This window comes from Callorhinus ursinus, unplaced genomic scaffold, assembly GCF_003265705.2.
Source record: "Callorhinus ursinus isolate GAN/ISIS: 27379988/994484 unplaced genomic scaffold, GSC_fseal_2.0 scaffold2, whole genome shotgun sequence".
NCBI lineage: Eukaryota > Metazoa > Chordata > Mammalia > Carnivora > Otariidae > Callorhinus > Callorhinus ursinus.
Window position 1 is genome coordinate 60,251,206 of NW_027397064.1, and position 22,830 is coordinate 60,274,035.

The 22,830-nt window shown below is 44.0% G+C and overlaps 1 protein-coding gene across 4 annotated transcripts; it reads right to left on the reverse strand.

Moving 5' to 3' along the window:
- Positions 1-6,311: 6,311 nt before the first annotated feature.
- Positions 6,312-21,946, reverse strand: KLHL23 (kelch like family member 23). Of its 4 annotated transcripts, none has more exons than XM_073882765.1 (4): positions 21,708-21,946; positions 18,876-20,090; positions 15,432-15,584; positions 6,312-8,085 (listed from the first exon to the last, which is right to left on the reverse strand). In XM_073882765.1, exons 2-4 carry the CDS (start codon positions 20,086-20,088, stop codon positions 7,775-7,777), a joined length of 1,677 nt encoding a protein of 558 aa, XP_073738866.1. In that variant the 5' UTR covers positions 20,089-20,090; positions 21,708-21,946; the 3' UTR covers positions 6,312-7,774. The 4 variants fall into 4 exon arrangements, with proteins under 4 accessions (XP_073738866.1, XP_025707753.1, XP_073738861.1 ...); XM_025851968.2 differs by lacking the exon at positions 21,708-21,946 and adding an exon at positions 21,027-21,449; XM_073882770.1 differs by lacking the exons at positions 6,312-8,085; positions 21,708-21,946 and adding exons at positions 13,338-13,435; positions 21,027-21,453.
- Positions 21,947-22,830: the final 884 nt, after the last annotated feature.

The window sequence follows — 22,830 nt, forward strand, 5'->3', positions numbered from 1 at the left end:
TCAAGCATTTATCCTACCTTTCCTATACCTCTGAGTAAACAACTAGTAAATGAAGAAAAGATTACAGAGGGGTGACTGGGTGGCTCAGTCGTTAAGCGTCTGCCTTCGGCTCAGGTCATGATCCCAGAGTCTTGGGATCGAGTCCCGCATCGAGTCCCACATCAGGTTCCCTGCTCAGCAGGAAGCCTGCTTCTCCCTCTCCCTCTGCTGCTCCCCCTACTTGTGTTCTTTCTCATACAAATAAATAAAATGTTAAATAAAAAAAAAGTTACAGCATTGGAAATCACCATTTGGCAGTCTCTAAGGAATCAAAGATTTAGGTATGGAGTATCTGTGTTAGGGGGCCCTTAGGTGGTGTATTAAGAATATGCAGATTATGTCCTGAAGGAGAAGGCAGAAGCCACCCACACGGGATCAGCAGGTAGCTCCCTCAGCATCAGGGCTCCCACTTTGGGGAAGTGAAAACCCCAGGGTCATTTTGATGAAGCCATGGTTTCCATACACTCATATGAAGGAAGTAAAGTCATGTGACTTATTACAAATGCCAGAAACTGGGAGTTGGGGGAGTAGGGGGTGCACAAGGAGCCAGGGCAAAGACAATCTTCCGTCCCAGGTCAGGAGGGAGCAGGAGCTAGAGAGCAGGGAGCAGGGTAGCAAGCACTTAGTACTTATAAGGTGGTTGGGACGGAAGCCACTAACTTTTCCCAGGCTCTACTGTAAGTGGTTATTTTAAAAGGTGTCCAGGAGGGCGCCTGGGTGGCTCAGTTGGTTAAGCAACTGCCTTCGGCTCAGGTCATGATCCTGGAGTCCCGGGATCGAGTCCCGCATCGGGCTCCCTGCTCAGCAGTGAGTCTGCTTCTCTCTCTGACCCTCTTCCCTCTCATGCTCTGTCTCATTCTTTCTCAAATAAATAAAATATTTAAAAAAAAATAAAATAAAAAAGATGCCCAGGAAAAAGCAAAGCAGGAAGCTGGGCGGGGATCCTAAGCTCATGTCCTTGTTCAAATGTCCAAATTCTGGCTTGTACAGTACAGGATAGGGAGCATAATCAAAACCACTGTAATTAAACTTTGTAGGGTGACAGATGGTGACTAGACTTATTGTAGGATCATTTCCTGATGTATAAAAATATCAAATCACTATGATGTACACCCGAAACTAGTAAGATATTGTATGTCAACTATACTTCAAAAAAAAAAGAATAAAATTCCAACAACAAACAAATATCCAGACTCTGGGTCATACCACAAAATACCTAGCAGCAACACCAAATAGCGGTTTTCTCATCATAGTGTCTATGGCTGCAAACATCAAAAAGAGACAATTACAATTCGGTGTTTTTTTTTTTAAGATTTTATTTATTTATTTCACAGAGAGAGCACAAGCAGGGGGAGGGGCAGAGGGAGAGGGAGAAGCAGGCCCCCTGCCGAGCAGGGAGCCCGACGCGGGGCTCGATCCCAGGACCCTGGGCTCATGACCTGAGCTGAAGGCAGTCGCTTAACTGACTGAACCACCCAGGTGCCCCAATTCTGTGTCTTTTGACAAACACACCATCACCCACAAAGTAGTTTTGACCAAAAACACCAAACCTGAATCTGATTAAGCTTCTGAATTTAAATATCAACTTATAGAAAACACAGAGGACAGAAAAATATGCTAAACTAGACAACAGGAATGCAATCAGTACAACCCCAGCTTTGGGAAAGCAAAATAAATGATCCAGCTTCTTCAACAAATAAATTACAAGGTGTTAAAAAAAAAAAAAAGAAGAGATGGGTAGGGAACCTATAGGTTAAGAAACTTAAAGGACAAAACTAAGGCAAAACAAAAATATGTCCACATCCTACCCTCTGGAACTAGTCAACGTTACCTTATCGGAAAAAGGGTCTTTGCAGATGTAATTCCATCAAGGATTTCAAAAGAAGAAATCAGGATGTGAGGGCGATCTGGCTGCGACATCGGTCACCCCATTGATCGCCAGGGTTGATTCGGCTGATCTGGCTGGCTAGGCGGGTGTCCCCTTCCTCCCTCACCGCTCCATGTGCGACCTCCCGAAGCTGCGCACTCGGTCGAAGAGGACGACCTTCCCCGATAGAGGAGAGGACCGTTCTTCGGTCAGGGGTATACGAGTAGCTGCGCTCCCCTGCTAGAACCTCCAAACAAGCTCTCAAAAGAAGAAATCATCTTGGATTATCTAGGTGGCCCTAAATTGAATCACAGGTGTCCTTGTAAGTCAGGGAGAGGGAGATTTGATACAGACAGAAGAGAAGGAGACAGTCTGACCAGGGAGGCAGAGACTGGGTGTTGTGGTTGCAAGTTACGGAATGCTAACAGCCACTAGAAGCTGGAATCAAACGATTCTCCCCTAGAGACTCCGGAGAGACAGCAGCCCTGCAGAACCCTTATTTTGGACTTCTGGCCTCTAGAACTTTGAGGGAATAAATTTCTGTTGTCTTAAGGCACCCAGTTTGTGATAATTTTTTAAAAATTTATTTATTTGACAGAGAGCGAAAGAGCACAAGCAGGGGGAACAGCAGAGGGAGAGGGAGAAGCAGGCTCCCCGCCGAGCAGGGAGCCCGATGCAAGGCTCGATCCCAGGACCCTGGGACCATGACCTGAGCCGAAGGCAGATGATTAATGACTGAGCCACCCAGGCACCCCTGTGATAATTTTTTAATAGCAGCCAAAGGAAACTAATAATGCAGGTGCTAATACCAGTAGAAGAAAGAAAATAATCACCATGGTAAGGACAGAGATTATTCACGGGAGTGGGAGGCTGTGTTTGGGAGGGGCCTCTGGAGTGCTTGGCCAGTCCTATCTCCTGACAGGGATGCCAGTGACAAGAGGGTTCGCCTTTTCATAACTCACTAAGCTGTTCATTTGTTTCATGTGGCTTTCTGTATTTGTATTTGACGGTTTACAAAAAGGTTTAAGAAATCATACATAAACCAGTGAAGCTCTTATCTCCATGTCTGCCTATGCATAAGGTCCTACAATCTCTTGCCTGGGAGGTTTGTCTGATTTGCTCAGTGAGGAAGGTGTGAGGAGGAAAGAGCTAATGGGTAGAAGAGGGCTGCAGAAGTACATGTCTGGGAAACACGAGTGCTACCTTTGTGTCCCCATCGGCACGTATACTGAAAGGTGTATTTAGCAAGGTTCAGCGTCAGGCAGGCATTGCTAAGAGTGTTCCCAGACTACATGTGCCCAAACAGTCCTATGCTGCTGAGCAAGTGGTAAGGTATGTGGGTTTTGGTGGGGGGAAGGCGGTGACAGATGACAATTGGTTCCATCTCTCCCTATTAAGGCTGAAGTCCACAGCTCTGGCATTTCAGATTCCGCAACAAGAACCTCTATAATAGAGGCACTTGTAGGTACACAGAGGTAAGAGCCTGTGGTGTGGTTTGAATTTCAAAGGTAAAGGTTGAAATAGTGTTAGTCTTATGGGTACAACTGGACACAATTTACACTGATTCTTCCCAAGCCAGCCTAGAACACCCCTAAATTGTGGCTAATTGGAATCTAGAATAGTCACTGATGGTTTGAGCAAGATGCTGAATAGCACTCCAGGGAAGCCCCAAAGAGAATATTATGTTTTAAATCAGAGAGCTAGGGGGGCACCTGGGTGGCTCAGTCAATTAAGTGTCCAACTCTTGGTTTTGGCTGGGGTCATCCACACTGGGCTCCGCACTGACCGTGGAGCCTGTTTGAGATTCTCTCTCTCCTCTCCCTCTGCCCTCCCACATTCCCTGCTTGTGCTCTCTAAAAACAAACAAAATAAAATAAAATAAGAGCTAAAAGTTCATGACTCACAATTTCAAAATGTGTAGGTGTCCCTGTAGGGAGGGGATTAGGGCATCAGTAGAGACACAGTCTTGGCAAGAACTAGGCAGACAGAAGCCCCTAGCTACATCTCCTGTCACCTAAGAAAAATGAAGCAGTATTTATAGAGTTTCAGACATTGTCAGACTAATAAAACAGGTGTTTCTGGTTGCTTTGTGTGGGAGGGGGGAGGGGGAAGGTAAGGGGACTGTCTAGGGAAGGGACTGTCTACTCCTGGCTGATTCAGCACCTACACTACATCGTATAAAGCACTCTCTCCTTTGCAGGCTGTATTAGGCCGCTCAGGCTGCTGCAACAGAACACCATAGATTGGGTGGCTCAAACAACAGAAATGTTTCTTACAGTTCCAGAGGCTGGAAGTCTGAGATGAGATGGGGTCCTGGTGAGAATTCTCTTTCTGGCCTGCAGATGCTGCGTTTTTTCACACAGGCAGGGAACGAGAAAGCTCTTTGGTGTCTCTTACAAGGACGCTAATTCTATCTGATCAGAGCCCTACCCTTATAACCTCAGTTAACCTTAATTACTTCCATAAGGCCCTATCTCTACAGTCACACTGGGGATAAGGGCTTCAGCCTATGAATTTTGGGGGACACATTCAGGCCATAACACAAGCATATATTTACATGAATGTGAAAACAGAGGCTAATGTACCTTTAAGCAAGTACTCTAGATGCTGACCCTATTTCGGTTGCAGCTCAAAACTAAAAATATGACTTGTGAGAAACTGTAACTTCATTCATTCATTCATTGAGAGAGAGAGAAAGAGGGAGTGGGGGTGAGGGACAGAGGGAGAGGGGGAGAGAGAGAATCTTAAGCAGGCTGCACCCCCAGCATGGAGCCCCACACGGGGCTTGATCTCACGGGGATCAGATCATGACCTGAACTGAAATCAAGAGTCGGACGCTTAACCTCCTGAGCTAACCAGGAGCCCTGAGAAACAGTAACTTCAAAATTTGGATACTTAGAGTCCTCTTAATTCAGTCATACTTAAAATCATCTCCACAATTTTAATTATTTTGCAAAATGGTGCTGGCCTTCCCAAAGCAATGACTTACATTTAATTATAGTAAAATATTTTTCACTCATACTACAGTGATTTGGAACTTGGGATAATTCTGACAGAAGTGTTTATCTTATCTTCCTTAATACTTCCTTGTGTGCACAGAGCAATAGCAAAAACAGAATTTTACAGAAAATAGGAGCAATAAATTAAATACCTCAGGCCACAAACTATTTTCAAGATCTTTCAAGCACCTGTGGAATGCTTTTCTGTAAAAATAACCAATACCATCATTTTTCTTTAAAAAGTACACTGGAGGGGCGCCTGGGTGGCTCAGTCATCAAGCGTCTGCCTTTGGCTCAGGTCATGATCCCAGGGTCCTGGGATTGAGCCCCACATCAGGCTCTCTGCTCCGCGGGGAGCCTGCTTCTCCCTCTCCCTCTGTAGCTCCCCCTGCTTGTGCGCGCTCTCTCTCTCTCAAATAAATAAATAAAATCTTTAAAATAAATAAATAGTAAAAATTAAAAAGTACACTGGAGAGAAAAATGAAATACTAGGCCTTGAAAAAAACTAGAAATAAGATATGACCCATGAACTCAAAATTATATATACTATACATATATAATGATAAATCCTTTACATGTGACAATAGGAGTTTTACTGGGGCTGAGCAGCAGAGAATTCCCAGAGGCTGGACTCGAGTCAGGATTTTATAGGACCTCGATAAAAGCAGGGGAAGGTGATTGCAATTGTTTTATCTACTCCATAAAACAGATCTCTAAAACACTACTGGGCATCACATTTACTGGCCCAGCATTAATTGCTAAGTGTTCTTGAAAGCAATAAAATAGTCTATAATTCAATTATAGACTGAAATAATCTTTTTTTAATCCTTTTTTTTAAAGATTTTATTTACTTGTCAGAGAGCACAAGCAGGGGGAGCAGAAGGCAGAGGGAGAAGCAGGCTCCCCACCGAGCAGGGAGCCCGACACGGGACTCGATCTCAGGACCCTGAGACCACGACCCGAGCGGAAGGCAGACGCCCAACCGACTGAGCCACCCAGGCGTCCCATAATCTATAACTCAGTGGTTTCACTAATTCTGACTATCCTTTGATTCGCTCAGGCCAAATTCAAGCAGTTTTACCACATATACAGGGATTTACTTATTTTTATTGAAAACACAAGTATTAAAGAAAAACATTTAAATAAATTAAAAATCATTCCACATCCCCCTACACTAACACAATGGATTTCAGTTTTGCATATTACCTTCCACATGCAAAAAGATTTTACAAAGTCACAATCATAGTGCGCATAGTCTTTTATATTGTGCTTATTTGACTTACCATATCACAGACACGTCCATGTTTTTACAGTGTTCCAAATAATTATTTTAATGGCAGTATGATACTTCATTATTTTATTAGCCCACTTTCTTCTTTGACATGTAGACTATTTCCAATTTTGTGCTATTATAAATAATGCAGACATAAACATCCTCATGCATTTCCCTTTGTTTTGTTTTTATATTATTCTTTAGGTTACAAATCTAGGAGTGGAATTTATGGGGCAAAGATATGGTCATTTTTTGGGCTCCTTCTATGTGGTACCATATTGAATTCCCAAAGGGTTGTGTCTATTTAAAATGCCATCTGAAATGAATGCATTAAGCAGGTTCTTTCTAAAAAAAAAATTAGAAGCATTAGGTAGTTTTCAACTTCCATAAAAGTTAAAAATAATTACTGTCTCTTAAGAAAAGGAAGAGTATAGACAGATGGTCTAACAGATCACTAAAACGTCAGCAACTTAAGCAATGCTTCCCAACTTTTCTCAAGTTTTGGCACGCACAGAAAGTAATACCACAGGCACACTGGGGAAAGTGGACAAAGGTGTTTCTGCCCAGAGGCTCCAGCCACCCAGGCTACCTCTGGCTGCCCCAGGGGTTATGGGGACCCATATGTAGGCACATCTATGACCCAAAGTGCATGGGTCATGAAGCTCTAATCGAGGAGATGTTAAGTGACTCAATTTACAAAAATCTAGTTAGTGGCACAGCTGGGAAATGAATGCAAATTTCTTCTCATCAATATATTTTCTATTACATCACAACGGTTCCACATGCTTTCTGGCTCTAAAATTCAATTGTGTATGCAGATATGTATCTATACTTACGAATAAAGAGGATTTTTCTAACATGCTTGAACTAAAGACACCTAAACTAGCAATTTACATCAAGGCTGAAAATTAAAAATAGCTCTTAGCATTAGCAAGTATTTAACTATTTTCTCTGCAATTTTTCAGATTTGCCATTCTTTTAAATGTAGTTTGTAAACCCTGAACAGTAATAATCTTTTGCACAGTATCTTGTATACCTCAGGCAGTCAGTAAATGAAGAACAACAATAAATTATACACACTACAAAGAAAAAAAGACAAAGTCCACATTCTAAATACACCCAACTGTGAAAAAAAAAGCTGTTTTAAAGTGTTGATTTTGTAGAGGTAGAGAAGATTCCCTCCTTAAATTTCAAATTCCTTGCTAGCTAAATGGAATCTTAATATACACTATACATTACAGGGTCAGAAGAGACATTTCATTCCACAGAATGATTCTGACCTGCACCCAGTGTTGATGCTACCAGGAGAAAAATTCACTACAAAGGTATTTTACTTTTTACCAAGTGTCCAACATTCCATATTACCTTTGAAAAGCAGAGATTATAAGGTGTTAACCCTACTGATTCAACTGTAAATACACATAGGATTTTTCTTGACCATTAATCACTGCGTTAAGGGAAGAGTGGGGGTTAAGCATGGGAATTCACCCATTATGTGCCAGTCTACAACGATAAATAAGGGACTCCAAATCCTGAATTCTCTTTCTTTCACTACACCCCAGAACAGTGATTACTGGGTCATTTCTATGGATTCAGTCAGACATTGTACACACAAACACACCCATGGGACCGCATGGCACTTGGAAGATTGCCCACTATTTCCCACTTATTAAGATCTGGATCGTATTTCTCAATGCTCTGAAGATATGTTCCCTTTGAGTAGGAGTATCCCCCAGTGACATAAATACATCCATTCATGATGACGGCACCACACTCCATCCTCCTTTCCATCATGGGAGCTATTTCTCTCCATTCATTTTGTTCAGGGTCATAGCATTCCGTGATTGTAGTTTGTCCACCAACTAGATAGAGCTTATTTTCAAATGGGACTGAACACAATCCATATTCTATTAAAAAGAAAAAAGCAAATTTTTATTAGGATAACAAACAAAAGAGATACCTTAGGTTGGTGATATAATAATCCCTTACAATGTAGCATACAAAAATAAGAGTCTTGACATTTTGATTGCTCTATCACAACATTGAGCCTTAAAATCCATCCCCTATCACCTGATTCAGATTACCTCTCCCTGCCATTCTCCTTGGGTAATCCTTCATCCAGCTTTGCAGGATGCCAGGGAGGAACTCATCCTCAGACCCTTACCCTTCTGGGAAGTCTCCAGCACAGACACCTTTTATTCTATACCTCTGTGTACAAGTTGTGGAGACCCTCTGACATTCTGACATGAAGGTGTCTGAGGGAACGGGTGTAGGTTCCTTCGGGTCTTAGTAGCCACCCCCTACAACTAGGGGCAGGTGATCTGTAGCATCTGTCGCCCCGGGGGCCAGATGGATGACCTGGCTCCCCTCGCTCACACTGCTGCTCAAGTTAAGGAGTTAGCGAAACACACAACCAGATTAGTGGGGAACTAGAGTCTACAGTCCTAAGAGACTAAAAGAAGCTCAAAGGCAGACAGCTGCTATGTGAGGTCTGGGTCCCAGGATGGGAGTCTGCCTCGGCTGGGGGGTGTAGGCAGCCTTCTGGGCTGTTTTAATTTTTCCCATGTTATGTATCCCCCCCATCCACATGCAAACCTGCTGGCTCTTCAGGGCACTCAGCTCTTTTGCAACCTCACTTCCTCTCCCTTCCCAGGACTGTCACTAGGGCGAGGCAGGCGGGATGCCCACGGTGCTCATTCTCTGAGGGACTCCGATTCTGTGCCTCTGGTGTCTCTCTGGCCTCACCCTGGTCCCCACCGTGCTTCTTCCACGTCCCCATTTCCAGCACCACTACTAGCCTATGAGTTCATTCTCTGGGAATATCAACCATAAGATTACACTTAAATACGTCTAGCTGCAGGCCTGAAGGAAGAGCAGGACTCGTCAGGGGCCCTACTGTTACGACAGATAAACGAAGACTCAGCTTGCCATTGCTGAGGGGTTCCTTCTGCCTAGAAACTCTTCTTTTCCCAGGACTTTGCACAGCCGCCTCCTTCTTATCATCCAGGTCTCATCTTACGGTCATCTCCTCAGGGGGCCCTCCCCTGACCACCCTGCCTGATGTGGCCAGCCAGGCATCCCCAGCACAGCGCCCAGTTTTCATGTACTCCACAGCACTTCTCACTGTCTGATGTTTCTGGGTTACTGTCCCTCTCCCCTCTAACAGTGTGGCGACTGTGTCTCCATTCCTACTGGGGAATGGCAAGTGTCTGGAACCTTGTAAGGACTCAATAAAAAGTCTGCTGGCTCAATGAATGAATTGGACCTTGTACCTTCTGTACCCAAATGTGCACTCCCATTACTTTGTGGAAAAAAAACCTTATAAACCCCGCTTTAGGAAGAGAGAATGTATAATCAAAAATGTGATTTCCCCTTTAAGAATGCAAGCACATTCTTATCAGTAAAGTTCTTGCTATCTAGGTTTCAAAGGCTAAGGAAAAATCTCAGAAGATGGGTATTTTTGCTTTGAGTCCACATACTGTTGTTCTCAAGAATCTGACAGCCAGGAAAATAAGAATTTTTCCACCTCTGAAAACCCCATTTATTTTACCTGAGTTTCCAGTTATTATACATGCAGAATTTTTATAGAATTTACTTGTTTCAGTACTTGTGAAACTTTATTTATATAAATTATATGAATCATTCTATCAAATGGTTGTGAAAATTAATGATTCAGAAATTTTATTAGTTGGTGTAAGTGATTCAACAATGAGTTCACTAGGCTTTTCTTAAATTTCAAAGTTTAAAAAAATCCTCAATTTGTGGTTCTCATGTTAAGAAAAATATCTCAATCTTCCTATAGCAGGAAAAATGTTTAAAATAAGGCGATTCCTGATAGGTTTTTTTTTTCCTGTTACCCAAATACAACATAACCTTCTATTACTGTCGATGGAAACTTTTTCTTCCACAGCTGTAACCGCCTTTTTCCTGTTGGTCACTCTACGAAGCTACTGAGCCTAAGGGACTGTGCCTTGTTTATTGAGCTCCTAGCACTATACACCACATGTGGGAAAGGCTCAGCAAACCTCTGTTGGACAAATGAAGGAACGAACAATTTCAGCCTAAGTACAACAATGGCACCATCTGTCAATGCTCAAAAAGTTTACACACAAATATTCACTATAAATACCCAGCAGTCTGTATTCGTTGTTGCATGAGTGACAGGAATAAAGCCATGCAGGGATTCAGAGACAACCACAATATTTTCAGGTATTCAATATCCATTGAAATGATTTAGACTTTTTTTTAAAGATTTTTATTTATTTATTTGACAGAGAGAGAGAGACAGTGAGAGAGGGAACACAACAAGCAGGGGGAATGGGAGAGGGAGAAACAGGCTTCCCGTGGAGCAGGGAGCCCGATGTGGGGCTCGATCCCAGGACCCTGGGATCATGACCTGAGCCAAAGGCAGACACTTAATGACTGAGCCACCCAGGCGCCCCATGATTTAGACTTTTTTCCTAAGATTATTCTCACTGAAAAGACCTGTAAAGCTTATCTAACTTCTTAACTAGAAAGTAAGACCCAAGAGCTCAAGCCGCTGCCCAAGATTAGCCATGTGAATAAATGGCAGAGCCCGGAAAGAACTCTCTTCACACTTCACATAGCTCTCCACAGGTTTTTCCCCTTTATCACGTCTTGCTTCTTCCCTGTTCTTCCCACGCTCTTCCTTTCCAGCTCATCCCTTAACTAGTGCTGTTTCCCAAGACTCTGTGCATAGCTGTACTTAGTCCTACCCTCCCAAGTCATCTCAACCAACTCCTCACCCACAGTCATCACCTCCAAGCAAATGACACCCAGATCTCTAAATTCACCTGCACTCTTCCTCCTAAACTGCAGACCCATATTTCCCATTGCTTGCTGGACAACTCTTCTGGGTGATCCAACTAGTCCTCCACAGTAAACTATAAAACTGAGCTCCAACTCAGCTCCTCTTTTCCCTTCCCACCAGCTTGTCCTTCAACTCTCCCCATGTTGAATCCATAACATTCCTCACATCTAGGCGTTTTCATCTCCTACCGTTTCAGGCTTTCAGCATTTCCCACCTGGTGTATTACAATAGTTATAATGGATTTCCTTGCTGTGTTCCTCCTAATCTATTCTAAAAGGCTCTAAAACCTTTGGTAGTGCTCCATTTTTAAAATTTTCCTGACTGCCATTCAAAGCCCTCCATGAAATATTCCTCAACTGAACTCTCCCATCCAATCTCTCATTCTACCCCCTCACATCTCATCATATACATTCACTCAGTACCCAAATAAACCTGGAACTTGCCTTTCTGCCTTCCATCACTGGCTAACTTTCTGCCAGAAAACCTTCTTCAAAAAATACCTTAATTGTAGCCATTCTTTAAGGCCTAAATCATAACAACATACTCTTGGAAGCCTTCTAAGATTTCCAGATTTCCCTTAAATTAGACTCAAGCTCTTTCTACCCTCAATTTCAAGAGCACTTACTTGTATAACTGCCTTGTATTCCTGTTATGTATGTATATTTGCTACTAGATTCTGGGCTCCTGGAGCAGTAGAATACTAGCTCTTAATCATTTTTTGTGTCTTATGCAATAACTAGAATAGTATCTTTCCCAAGGTAAGGTCTCAATAAATGTTATCTTGAATTTAATGGAATTAGAGTCCCCTGGTTTTTCACTTCCCAAACTACCACTCTTAAAGGCATTGAGAAACAAAGATAACATTTATATTACCTTTGAAAAATAACAGCAGTCATGATTTCTTTGTAGTCTAAGCTATTATCTATAAGGGAGACTCAAGACTGGCACTTTACATTCCTCAGGAGGTGCTCCTACAATGCAGAAGAAGCATACTTGTTACAGTTCACAAGATGCAGATCCAAATGCCTTCAAGGGCTAAGGAGCTAACGGACTAGCTGAACGGAAAGCAAGCCAGGGGTAGGATAAGGAGAAGCAAGGGCACAGGCCCCCAGGTCTATGCCGGGATGAGAATGGAAGAGACTAGTGAAATGGAGCACGCAAGCGCCATCTTAAAGGGAACAGCCGCTACGGGGCTCCAGTGATCGCTGCCAGAAAGGAATGTAGTCCAAGGTTGCTACAATTATTCTAAAGGCCAGAAATCATGATTTTTATTTGAAATCTCCTGAATTTTAAATATTGGTAACAAGCCAGTTAAAAATATCTTAGGGGCACCTGGGTGGCTCAGTCATTAAGCGTCTGCCTTCAGCTCAGGTCATGGTCCCAGGGTCCTGGGATTGAGCCCCGCATCGGGCTCCCTGCTCAGCGGGAAGCCTGCTTCTCCCTCTCCCACTCCCCTGCTTGTGTTCCCTCTCTTGCTGCGGCTCTCTCTGTCAAACAAATAAATACAATCTTAAAAAAAAAATACCTTAAGCACTGAGAGCCAAAAAGAACAGAACATGTAGGGGGCCAATTTGCTACCTTTGTTTCTTGCATTATGGCAGGAAAAAGTCCAATGGAAAGCAAAAGTTGACAAACATTATAAGTTCCCATTGATTTATACTCGAATTTAATATTTATTTACGATTGATTTTTCAGTTGGCCATGGATTTTCATGCTTTGGCTTACATCTCATTGCCTTTTAGACTCCCTTTCAAGCAGTGAACAAGTTACATACAACTTAAATATGTTACAAGATGTTTATTTTTAAAAGAACCCTTATATGAAATATATATTAAATTTGTAATGTAAATAACTGCCCTCTGATTTGTTAATCTGACTTTTCATATATTGGGTTTTCTTTGTAAAGATGTCAAAGTCATATCTAATTGATAAGGTTAACAGGAGGATCAAATGAGAGAGCAGTGCAGTTGTTAAAAACATGGCCTCCCTGCTGGATTGCCTGGATTTGAACTCCACCTCTAACGAGCACTAGCTAACTGATCTCGGGCAATTTATTTACCGTCTCTGTGCCCAGTGACCTACAAAATGAGATAACAGTAGTACCTAGCTCACAGGATTGCTGTGAGGTTTAAATAGATCAAGACATGTAAAATTAGTGGAATAGTTAGTGCCCGGCTCATATTTACTAAATAAATGTTAGCTATTACTTAATATGAGCTGGTATTATTACTTTCCATTATAACTTCATTGGTCAGAACAGAAAATGGTGGGGAGTCTGGGCTAATACATCTGGGCTCCTAGGAGATAGAAGGCTACCTGTTCCATGATGTCTTCAGAGCCAGGACAGCCTGTGGCTGAAGTCACTTGTTAGGCAAAGCCCGTGGCATATGGAGATGCAGCACCAGGTGCGGGGCGCTTCCCCTGAACTGCAAGACGAAATGTATGTTGCCTGGATGGATACAGTTACACTGGTCACGAGCAGGACAGCCCCGCTCCCTTAAGGAGAGGGGGGCTGCTTAGTGGCTACAGCACAGATTATACAATCAGACTGCCAAAATGAATCCTGGTCTACCACTTCCAAACCGTGCGAACTTATCCTTTCTTGCCTCCATATCTAAATATGTAAAATGGGGGTAAATCATACCTATTCACAAGGTTGTAGACAGAATTTAAGGTAATATTACATGTAAAGTCCTTAGTCAGTACCTGACCTATAGAAAGTGTTCAAGAAGGTTAACTGTTACTTACTATCACTCTCAGATTGTTCAAGCTTGTGAATTCCAATTATGCTCACCAGTGACTCACACAGAAAGAAGCCTAATGTTATATGGAAAATGATTCAAAGTAGTATAGTGATATGATGATATAAATCTTTCCTAATGAAAAACCTTAAACACGTGTCTTAACTGTAACAGGCTATGGCTCATACTTCCTCGGAGCTCTTCACAAAGGGACAAGTCAAAGAACAAAGACACAGAAGGCAGAAGGCTGGCCATTCTTTGTGGGCAGACCACATGTCCCCTTCGTGATTGTTAAAGTAAGGCTAACACAGGGTTCTGCCTATCACAGGATGGAAGTGTTTGAACCCAGAAAGAACATGCTTTTAAAAGAAACCATCTCCTGTTGAGCTCAATCAATGGGCACTCCTCCCAATTGTTTGACAGACTAGTGCTTTTTTTTTTTGGCAGTTCTGTGACTTTTTTTTAAATTTAAATTCAATTAGCAAACATATATCATCAGTTTCAGATACAGTGTTCAATGATTTACCAATTGCATATAACACTCAGTGCTCATCACCTCACATGCCCTTCTTAATGCCCATCACCCAGTTACCCCCATCCCACTACCCACCTCCCCTCCAGCAATTCTTAGTTTGTTTCCTATAGTTAAGAGTCTCTCCTGGTTTTTCTCCATCTCTGATGACTTCCCATTCAATTTTCCCTCCCTTCCCCTATGGTCCTCTGTGCTGTTTCTTCTTTCCACATATGAGTGAAACCATACAGTGTCTTTCTCTGATTGACTTATTTAGCTCAGCATAATACCCTCCAGTTCCATCCATGTCGATGTAAATGATAAGTATTCATCCCTTCTGATGGCTGAGTAATATTCCAATGTGTACACACACCACATCTTCTTTATCCATTCATCTGTTGATGGACATCTGGGCTCTTTCCATAGTTTGGCTATTGTGGACATTGCTGCTATATACATTGGGGTGCAGGTGCCCCTTCACATCACTACATTTCTATCTTTGGGGTAAATACCCAGTATGCAATTGCTGGGTCATAAGGTAGCTCTATTTTCAACTTTTTGAGGAACCTCCATACTGTTTTCCAGAGTGGCTGCACCAGCTTGCATTCCCACCAACGGTGTAAGAGGGTTCCCCTTTCTCCACATCCTTGCCAACATCTGTCCTTTCCTGACTTGTTAATTTTAGCCATTCTGACTGGTGTGAGGTGGTATCTCATTGAGGTTTTGATTCGGATTTCCCTGATGCTGAACGATGTGGAGCACTTTTTCATGTGTCTGTTGGCCATTTGTATCAGACTAGTACTTTTTAATTGTCCATAAGACTTGTGTTTTATATAATGTATATACATGAAAGAAAGTACACAAGAGAGGAATAAGAAACACAACAAAAGAATCTAGGTGAAAAAAATTTAAAAAGAAACTACCATTTTTAATCACACAGGCTTAAAATGTGTCCCATAAAGACATCAGGGAAAGTATTTGTAGATGTGATCTAATCAGAATAGCTTGGATTATTGTTAGATGGGCATATGAATATTTTGAGCCTTCTAATTACACCCATGGGTAGTCTGCTATAAATCTAGCATTTTCTTTTTCCAGGCCATTTTTAGCTTCCTGTCATACTGCTAAGCTGTATTGCAACATGTGCTATCTAGAAGAGTATTTAATTACCTGGATGTGGACTGGAGGTGATGAGGCTCCACTCGTTGATATCTGAGTTGTAGCTCTGGACCTTGTCATAGGTACAGCTCCCTCTGTAACCGCAGTGGCCGCCGATGACATAGATAACTTCATGTAAGACACAGGCAGTCGCGTTTCCCACACCTGAGTGTTAATTAAAATCATGTCTTCAGATTGATCTATCGTTGTGTTTTACAATGAATATTGGGCTAAGTTTATTATTGTTTCTGTTATTATTGACAGTAGATGCCAGGCCCTGTGCTAGGCACTATGAGGGATGGAAGAATGAACAAGAAAGGCTCCTTGCACTCTTTTAAGAGAGGGTGAGACACTTACACAAGTAATTAGAGCACAGGGCACGGAACCACTGTGAACGTTCAGAGCAAGGTGACATTGCTTAGGGCAGGTAAATCACGGCCGGAGGTGGCAGAATTTGATCTGGGTCTCGGCAGGTAGGACTTTAGCAGGTAGAGGGGAGAGGAAGCCATCCCACACGGAGGAAAAGGCAAGTGCAAAGGCTCAGTGGGCAAAGGCGAGTAGCCCCGTTTGATGCCAGCACGCGCAAGGGCAGGTGGCCCAGGTGGAGTCGTCGCATGGGAACTGAAGCTGATGCAGTAAGTTGGAAGCCACATCGCAAAGGATTCCTGGCACCCAACTACGAAATGCAGATTTCATTCAGCAAGATTTTAAAGATTTTTAAACAGAGGAAGGGAGAGACTACAAAAGCAGAAGGACAAAAAGAGTCAGAAAGGGGCGCCTGGGTGGCTCAGTTGGTTAGGCGACTGCCTTCAGCTCAGGTCATGATCCTGGAGTCCCGGGATCGAGTCCCACATCGGGCTCCCTGCTCGGCGGGGAGTCTGCTTCTCCCTCTGACCCTCTTCCCTCTCGTGCTCTCTATCTCTCACTCTCTCTCTCTCAAATAAATAAAAAATCTTTAAAAAAAAAAAAAAGAGTCCGAAAGATCCAGATATTGGCCCAGGTACAAAGTATTGAGGGCCTGATTTAGAAGGCACTTTGGGTGTGGAGGGAAGGGCATGGAGGCAAGAGACACAGGTAAACACATAAGGCTTGATGACTGTGTCAGAAACAAGCAAAACTGATGGTGAGGCCCCAAGCTTGGAAAATCGGGAAATGCTGATGCTCCAGGAATATGGGGAGGAAGAGATGAGTAAAGAGAGAGAAGAAAGGAAGTAAAATGAGAGAGAGAAGTGAAGATGAGGCTCGTTTTAGTCGAATACATCGGTTTAGTCGAATACATCATCCAACTCTTACATACCACTGATACATGCTGGGTGCAGTTCCAGCTCCTTGTGCGTATCTACTCCAATGTGAATGTGAGTTTATAAGCAGGGCAGTTATGGTGAGGGAGAAAAAAAAGTCAGGAGCTCCTAAACAACCAAGTATTTATTTCTTCTCCGTACATCCCCAAACCAAAAAAGGAAATGAATTTGAAATTTGACTCTACCCAATTTAAGTTCTGATTACCAGGGGAAGCTACTAGTTCACTTCAGGACTACAAAATAAAACAAACTGGGAAAAGTAATGTCACCCTTGCAACAGAAAAATGAGAAACTTAAAGCTCAAAACCAGCACTGGCCAAAGCTGGGTATAACCGACACAGGGTTACCCTTCCCAAGGATGATTAGATATAACCAGGAATCAAACTTCAAGGTGAAAGTATAACTAAAACTTTGGAATTTCAGACACAGCTAGTGTGAGTGTGGCGGGGGGAGGTACTTCAGTGTATGAGGGTCTCCCATTCTACTCAAGGTGAAGGCAAGAACACATATGGCTTTCTTTAACTTTGGACCCACCATGGAAGCATTTCTTTTCAGCAAGCGTGTTTCAGATATGATTTTTTAAAACAGCAATAAAGTAATAAACTTTCATCTTCATGGAAATATGCTCTTAACTATGTAACCATGACAACTGTTATCTCATCATTAAGAAAGAGAGGCAGAAATGTATCCAGGTTAACAACAGCTGCTACAGTATTTGAACCTTCCTTGTTTCTTTAATAGGAAAGGAGTCAGGAGGACATTGAGGACCATCCTGGGGAGGAGACCAGGAAGGGGGTCAAGCTCAGGCAGAGTCCAAAACCAGAACAGCAAGAGCAGTGGGCTCTAAGCCCCCCTGTCCCCCTCTACCAACTACTACTGAACCTTCGGGCATGCAGGAGGGCAGACGTGATGTAGTATGAAAGATATTTTTGCTCTGTCAAAGTTGACATGTTCCTTTATAACGATCTTCATTATGACAATAATGAACAATGAATAATGACAATAATACCTACAACAACAATTCCTAAGGCTTACTGAGTGCTTACTCTGCTCCAGACACTGTTCGACACACCTCACATGCATAAATTCACTTAATCCTCTCAAAACACCAACAAGGAAATGGAAAGGCGGGATTTGGACCCAAGCAGTCTGGCTTTAGGAGCAACGGTGCCTGATCACAAGACTGGTCTGCCTCTTGGGCTTCCTGCTTGTCGTCCGACGATCACACCAGGTCAGATTCCCAGACCAGGTCAGATTCCCACACCCTCACTAGTATTAAAACAGAAACAGAAAGGCCTGGGAAGGAACACTGGGAATAAAATGACACAAATTTAGAAACAACCTACCAGTTGCTTTTGTGCAACTCCCCAGCACAAATGAGTAAAGGGAATTAAGTAAGATTTCAGTTTAACTTTTTTTTTGCCAGTGGGAGGGAAGGAGAGCAAGGCTAATCCAGTACTGAACACAGCAGAAAATACAGTGTTTATCAGACAGACATTGAAACCCAACAGTGTGCCTGGCTGTGTGGGCCACATGAGGGAGGGGAGGGGGTCTACCCCTATCTTTTACCCTCAGAACCAAGACCTGAATCACAAAAAGCACGGGCAATCTGTCTCTAGTTTTTGAGAATGTAATTTGTTATACTCTGTAGGGACCGAAACTTTCAAGGTTTTAATGAAAGACCTTTGAAAAGAGAGAGATGATCCGATAGTGGGAGGGAAAAAGAATATTTAAAAGGAGAACTGAAAACGGTTTAACTTCAAGAGCAAGCAAAAATGAGTAATTGAATATGAATAAAACCACCCAACTTTCTCTTTTCGTTTAGTCTTTGACTTAAATATAAATTCTTAAGACCTGAAGCAAGATCTAGGCTTGAAAGAGCTGTAAAGTAGAATTGCACTGTTTTCTTATGTAAGTGATATTTTTCTAGTCTGAGGAGCACACTCTAATCACATAACCTCAGACAAGTTGGGGACTTCTCTACTATGCTTCTACTTGGAACATTTTGTCCACCATTATTTATATAATCTATTATAGTTCCTAGATAGCATTACAAAGCGATACATTCTTTTTAAAGTTCTTTGCAAGAGAATTTAGACCACTGGTCTAACCTGAACACCTAAAAATTTATAGAATAAATATAATCTATACTTACCTTTAATCATATTTGCAATAGGAATCCATTTCTCTTTTAATGGATCATAAAACTCGGCCTCTTCTGCAGGAGCCCCTTTTCTGTAACCGCCTAAAGCGTAGACACAGCCCCCCAAGGTGACTGCACAGTGGTAGTACCTGGCATTGAGCATTGGCAAACCTTCTGTCCATTCATCACTTTCACTGTTATAGATCCACACTGTGTCAAGAGCTTCTATGTTATCTGTCCTATAACCCCCAGTTACATAAATGTTGGGTCCCAAACATGTAACACCATAGCTCTCCCTAGTATAGTCTGGTATTTCTGCTCCCTGAATCCAAACATTTGTCAGAGGATCCCATATGTGAACCTCTGATAAAGGATGCCAGTAATAGCCTCCAATGATGTACATTGTGGCTGTGGACCTCTGGGAAATCTCTTTATGCAGGGGATTCAGAGCATTGTATATTAGAGATCGTATCTTATTTTCGGTTAGTAGGCAGCTTCTTTGAAGACCTAAAGCTGTTTTTAAATACACTGGATCTATATCTATGTTTACATAGCTTAGTACGTTATACAGGCATTCAATTCGATTTTCCACATCATGAGCAGTCCACTTAATAACAGGCTCTATGATAGCTTCTTCTTTCCAAACACTGAGATTCTTTCTGGACAATATAAAGAGAAACTTTTCAAGGCTGATTTCCAGAAATTCTTCTTGTTGCCACACTTCCTTAAACCTTGAACATAGAATTCTTCGAGATTCCTTCTCTAGTTCTGGACACATGTGAAATTCTGCAAAGGAGTGCATTCCAATACAATTATCAATATCCAAGTGCCTTACCAAAAACTGCTCACAAGCTTTCTTTACTGAAAGGAACTGTAGCAGATCTGCTGCTTCAAGCAGGCTTTGAACATTTCTTTTAGTTATTTCAATCTGGGAAGTGTATGCATAATTCACAAGGCCTTCCAAAATATCATGGTGGATGCCAGAGATTTTTATTTTATTTTTAAATTTTTCTTTCATATCAGCTGTGAACATTGCCTTAAAATAATTGCTGCAAGCAGCTAAAACAGCTCGGTGACAATGGAAAATTATGCCTGAAGGACACTGAAGGGTAATATCAGTAAATAATCCATCCAAGTAAAATGTTCTGAATGCATCTAGAAAATCCACTGGATGCGCTGTATCCTTGAAAAGGTAAATATAATCTTCTTGTCCTTTTAGAGCCATGGCTGCAATAAACATGAAATAAACGTGTTTTCAGTTTTGCAGATTACCGCAAATAATCAATGCTAAATACACCAATCCTTATGATGACTGATTAGCATCGCATATACTCCAAACCTAGACTAAGTTCAGCATTCTAAGTAACAAACCCAAAATGTGGATAGACTATTTCGTAATTTATGTGGTCAATTTAAATTCCGGGTAGCTTGAAGCCTGAAACGAGCCCCCCCCCCCCGGGGTTTCAGTAATCTTTTAAAGACGAAATATTGATTTGCTACCCCATTCACCCAGTCTCCGAAATCGGACTCGAGCTGGCGGTCCGAGAGAGAGAAGCCCCGCTTGGCAAACCAACTGTCCGAAGGGTCACCCCACTAGAGACCGGACTTTGGCCGTCTCGGCTCGGCCCCAATTCAACCTTCTTTCACTAGCTCCATCTCCCTTGCCAGTCGCATCGAGCTGCGGAGGATCGAAATATAATTGGAAAAGAAGAAATCTTGGAAAAGGGAAACCCTGTACCTTTCCGCTTAAGAAAGGAGAGAAAAGAAAGCGGCCGGGCCGCGGCCCCTGCACCCCCGCGCGCCCTCCCCCGCGGCTGCCGCAGGGGTTTCCGCGCGCCGCGCGCCCCGCGCCTGGGCCCCGGGCCCGCGTTCCCGCCCGGAGACCGCCCCGCCCCGGCCCTGGCGCGGGGAGTCGACTCGAGGGCGCCGCGCGCCGCCCGCCGGGCCGGGTGTCCGCGTCCCTCTGCCCCGGGACGCCGCACAGGTGTGGGGAGGGCGCCGCGGGCGGCCCCGCGCTCGGCCCGGCCCGGCGCCCGCGCGGCCATTGTCTCCGCGCCTCTGCCGCGGGCGGGCTCGGGAGGCGGCGCGGCCTCGCTCTCCCGCGCCCGGCCCCGCTGGCTCCCCCTCGGCTGGCCCCGGGCGGCGGGGCCGCGGGGCACCTACCTCCGGCGGCGGCTCCGGGACGCGGTGCTGGCCGACAGGCTAGCGGCGAGCGGGGGCGGGGGCGCCTCCGGACCCTCTGACCATCTTTGGAAGAGGCGCGGCGGAGGGTGCCTGCTAGTGCAGCTCCAGCCCACAAGCGGCTCCTATTTTGGTGCCCCGGCTGCTCCCCGCCTCCAACCCAACAGCCCCCCGCGCGGCCTGGGCGCGGGGCCACTCGCGGGAACTCCCGGGTGGCGGGGCCGCGCTGCGAGCAGGGGCGGGGCGGGGGGGGTACGGGCACGCGGCTGCGGCCCCTTCCCGGCGGTTCCTCCGCGCAGCAGGTGGGAAGGCTGCTCTGAGGAGACCGCTTGCGCGACTACTTTCCCCTCTCTCCCTGGGTCTGGGTCTTAAACACAGCACACACCCCCGAGCGTTTTCGGTCTAGACAAACTCCCGAATTAAGACCACCTGTGGGGGCTGGAGGGGTTTGCCTTTCCCCCCTCCTTCGGTAGCTCTCACCAGCCCACGCCCTAGAGGGAGAGATGGGGGGGAAAGTGTGGAGAGAATGCTGCAAACCTTAAAGGTCTGGGCTCGAGGTGGCCTTGAGAATGCCAGAAGTAGCTGCCGCTTTCCCACGAACACCATCCCGCCCCCCAGCAGAGACCTCAGGAGGGAGCCCCTGGGGCTGATTTGCTCACCAACCTGGAAGCTTTCAGAAAAAACGGAGAGCAGCCAGGGTGAAGGATTCAGCTTAAGGTATTTAGAGCAGAGTAGCTGGAAGAAGCAGCCTCTAGTCTTTCTTCCTGGTGACAGCAAGTCCCATCAAAGATGTCCATGTGCTACACCAGAAGGTTCATTTTGTTCTTCCAGCAAAAGCCAGTATCAAATCTTATCATTTATAATTCATTCATTTGCAAGTTTTTATTGAGGGTCTGATAGGGCTAGGCTCTGGTGCCTAGAGCTCCTACGGAGCTTACAGTCTAGCTATGGTAAGGGAGGAAAGAGACCAGGATGAAATGAACACCAGAAGCCCAGTGTGTTTCTCGGAGTATGGTCTGAGAGAGAGAATATGCAAATGTGGGCAATGGCCAAACTGTATGTGAACACAGAACTCTGAACCATGTAAGAAGCCCAGGAAGCCACACCATAACCTCTGCAGCCGGACCAGAACAGTCAGGACATCCTCAAGGACTACCAACTTCCCTATTTTTGCTGGACTTCCAATTCAGGACCAACCAGGGAAAACCAATATGCTCCCCAAACCAAATCACATAGAAAACCCCCTGCTTCTAGTAGCCCTCCTCCAGCTTTCCCAGGCCAACAACCTCCAATCAGAAGATACCTGAGACCTTCCTCCTTTTTTCAGTTTTCTAAAGTTTTCCCACTCCCCTGCCTGCCTTTGAGCCTCTGCCAAAAACAAGTGATGGTGGCTGACTCTGTTGCTATAGCAAGAGCTGAATAAATAACATCTGCTTGTTCTCATTTGGGTGGTTTTAGTTTCATTCTACAGGTCAATCTTAATGACACAGTACCCCACAAACACCACCACCACCCAGACTTCTCTGAGGTGGAGACCTAGGAATCTGTATTCTATTTAAGGGGCGGTGATTCTTTTTGCACATTTAGAAGAATGGATGTTGGACCCAAAATGGAAGGAACAAAATAAGGTTCAATACCTCAACATCTGGTAAACAGTTTGGTAGAGCATTGGACCCAAAATGGAAGAAAAACAAAACATTCAATATCTCAACATCTGGTAAACAGTTTGGTAGAGAAGAAAAGTATACGAGATTTTGTTTTATGCTTAAGGTTCATCTCTGCCACT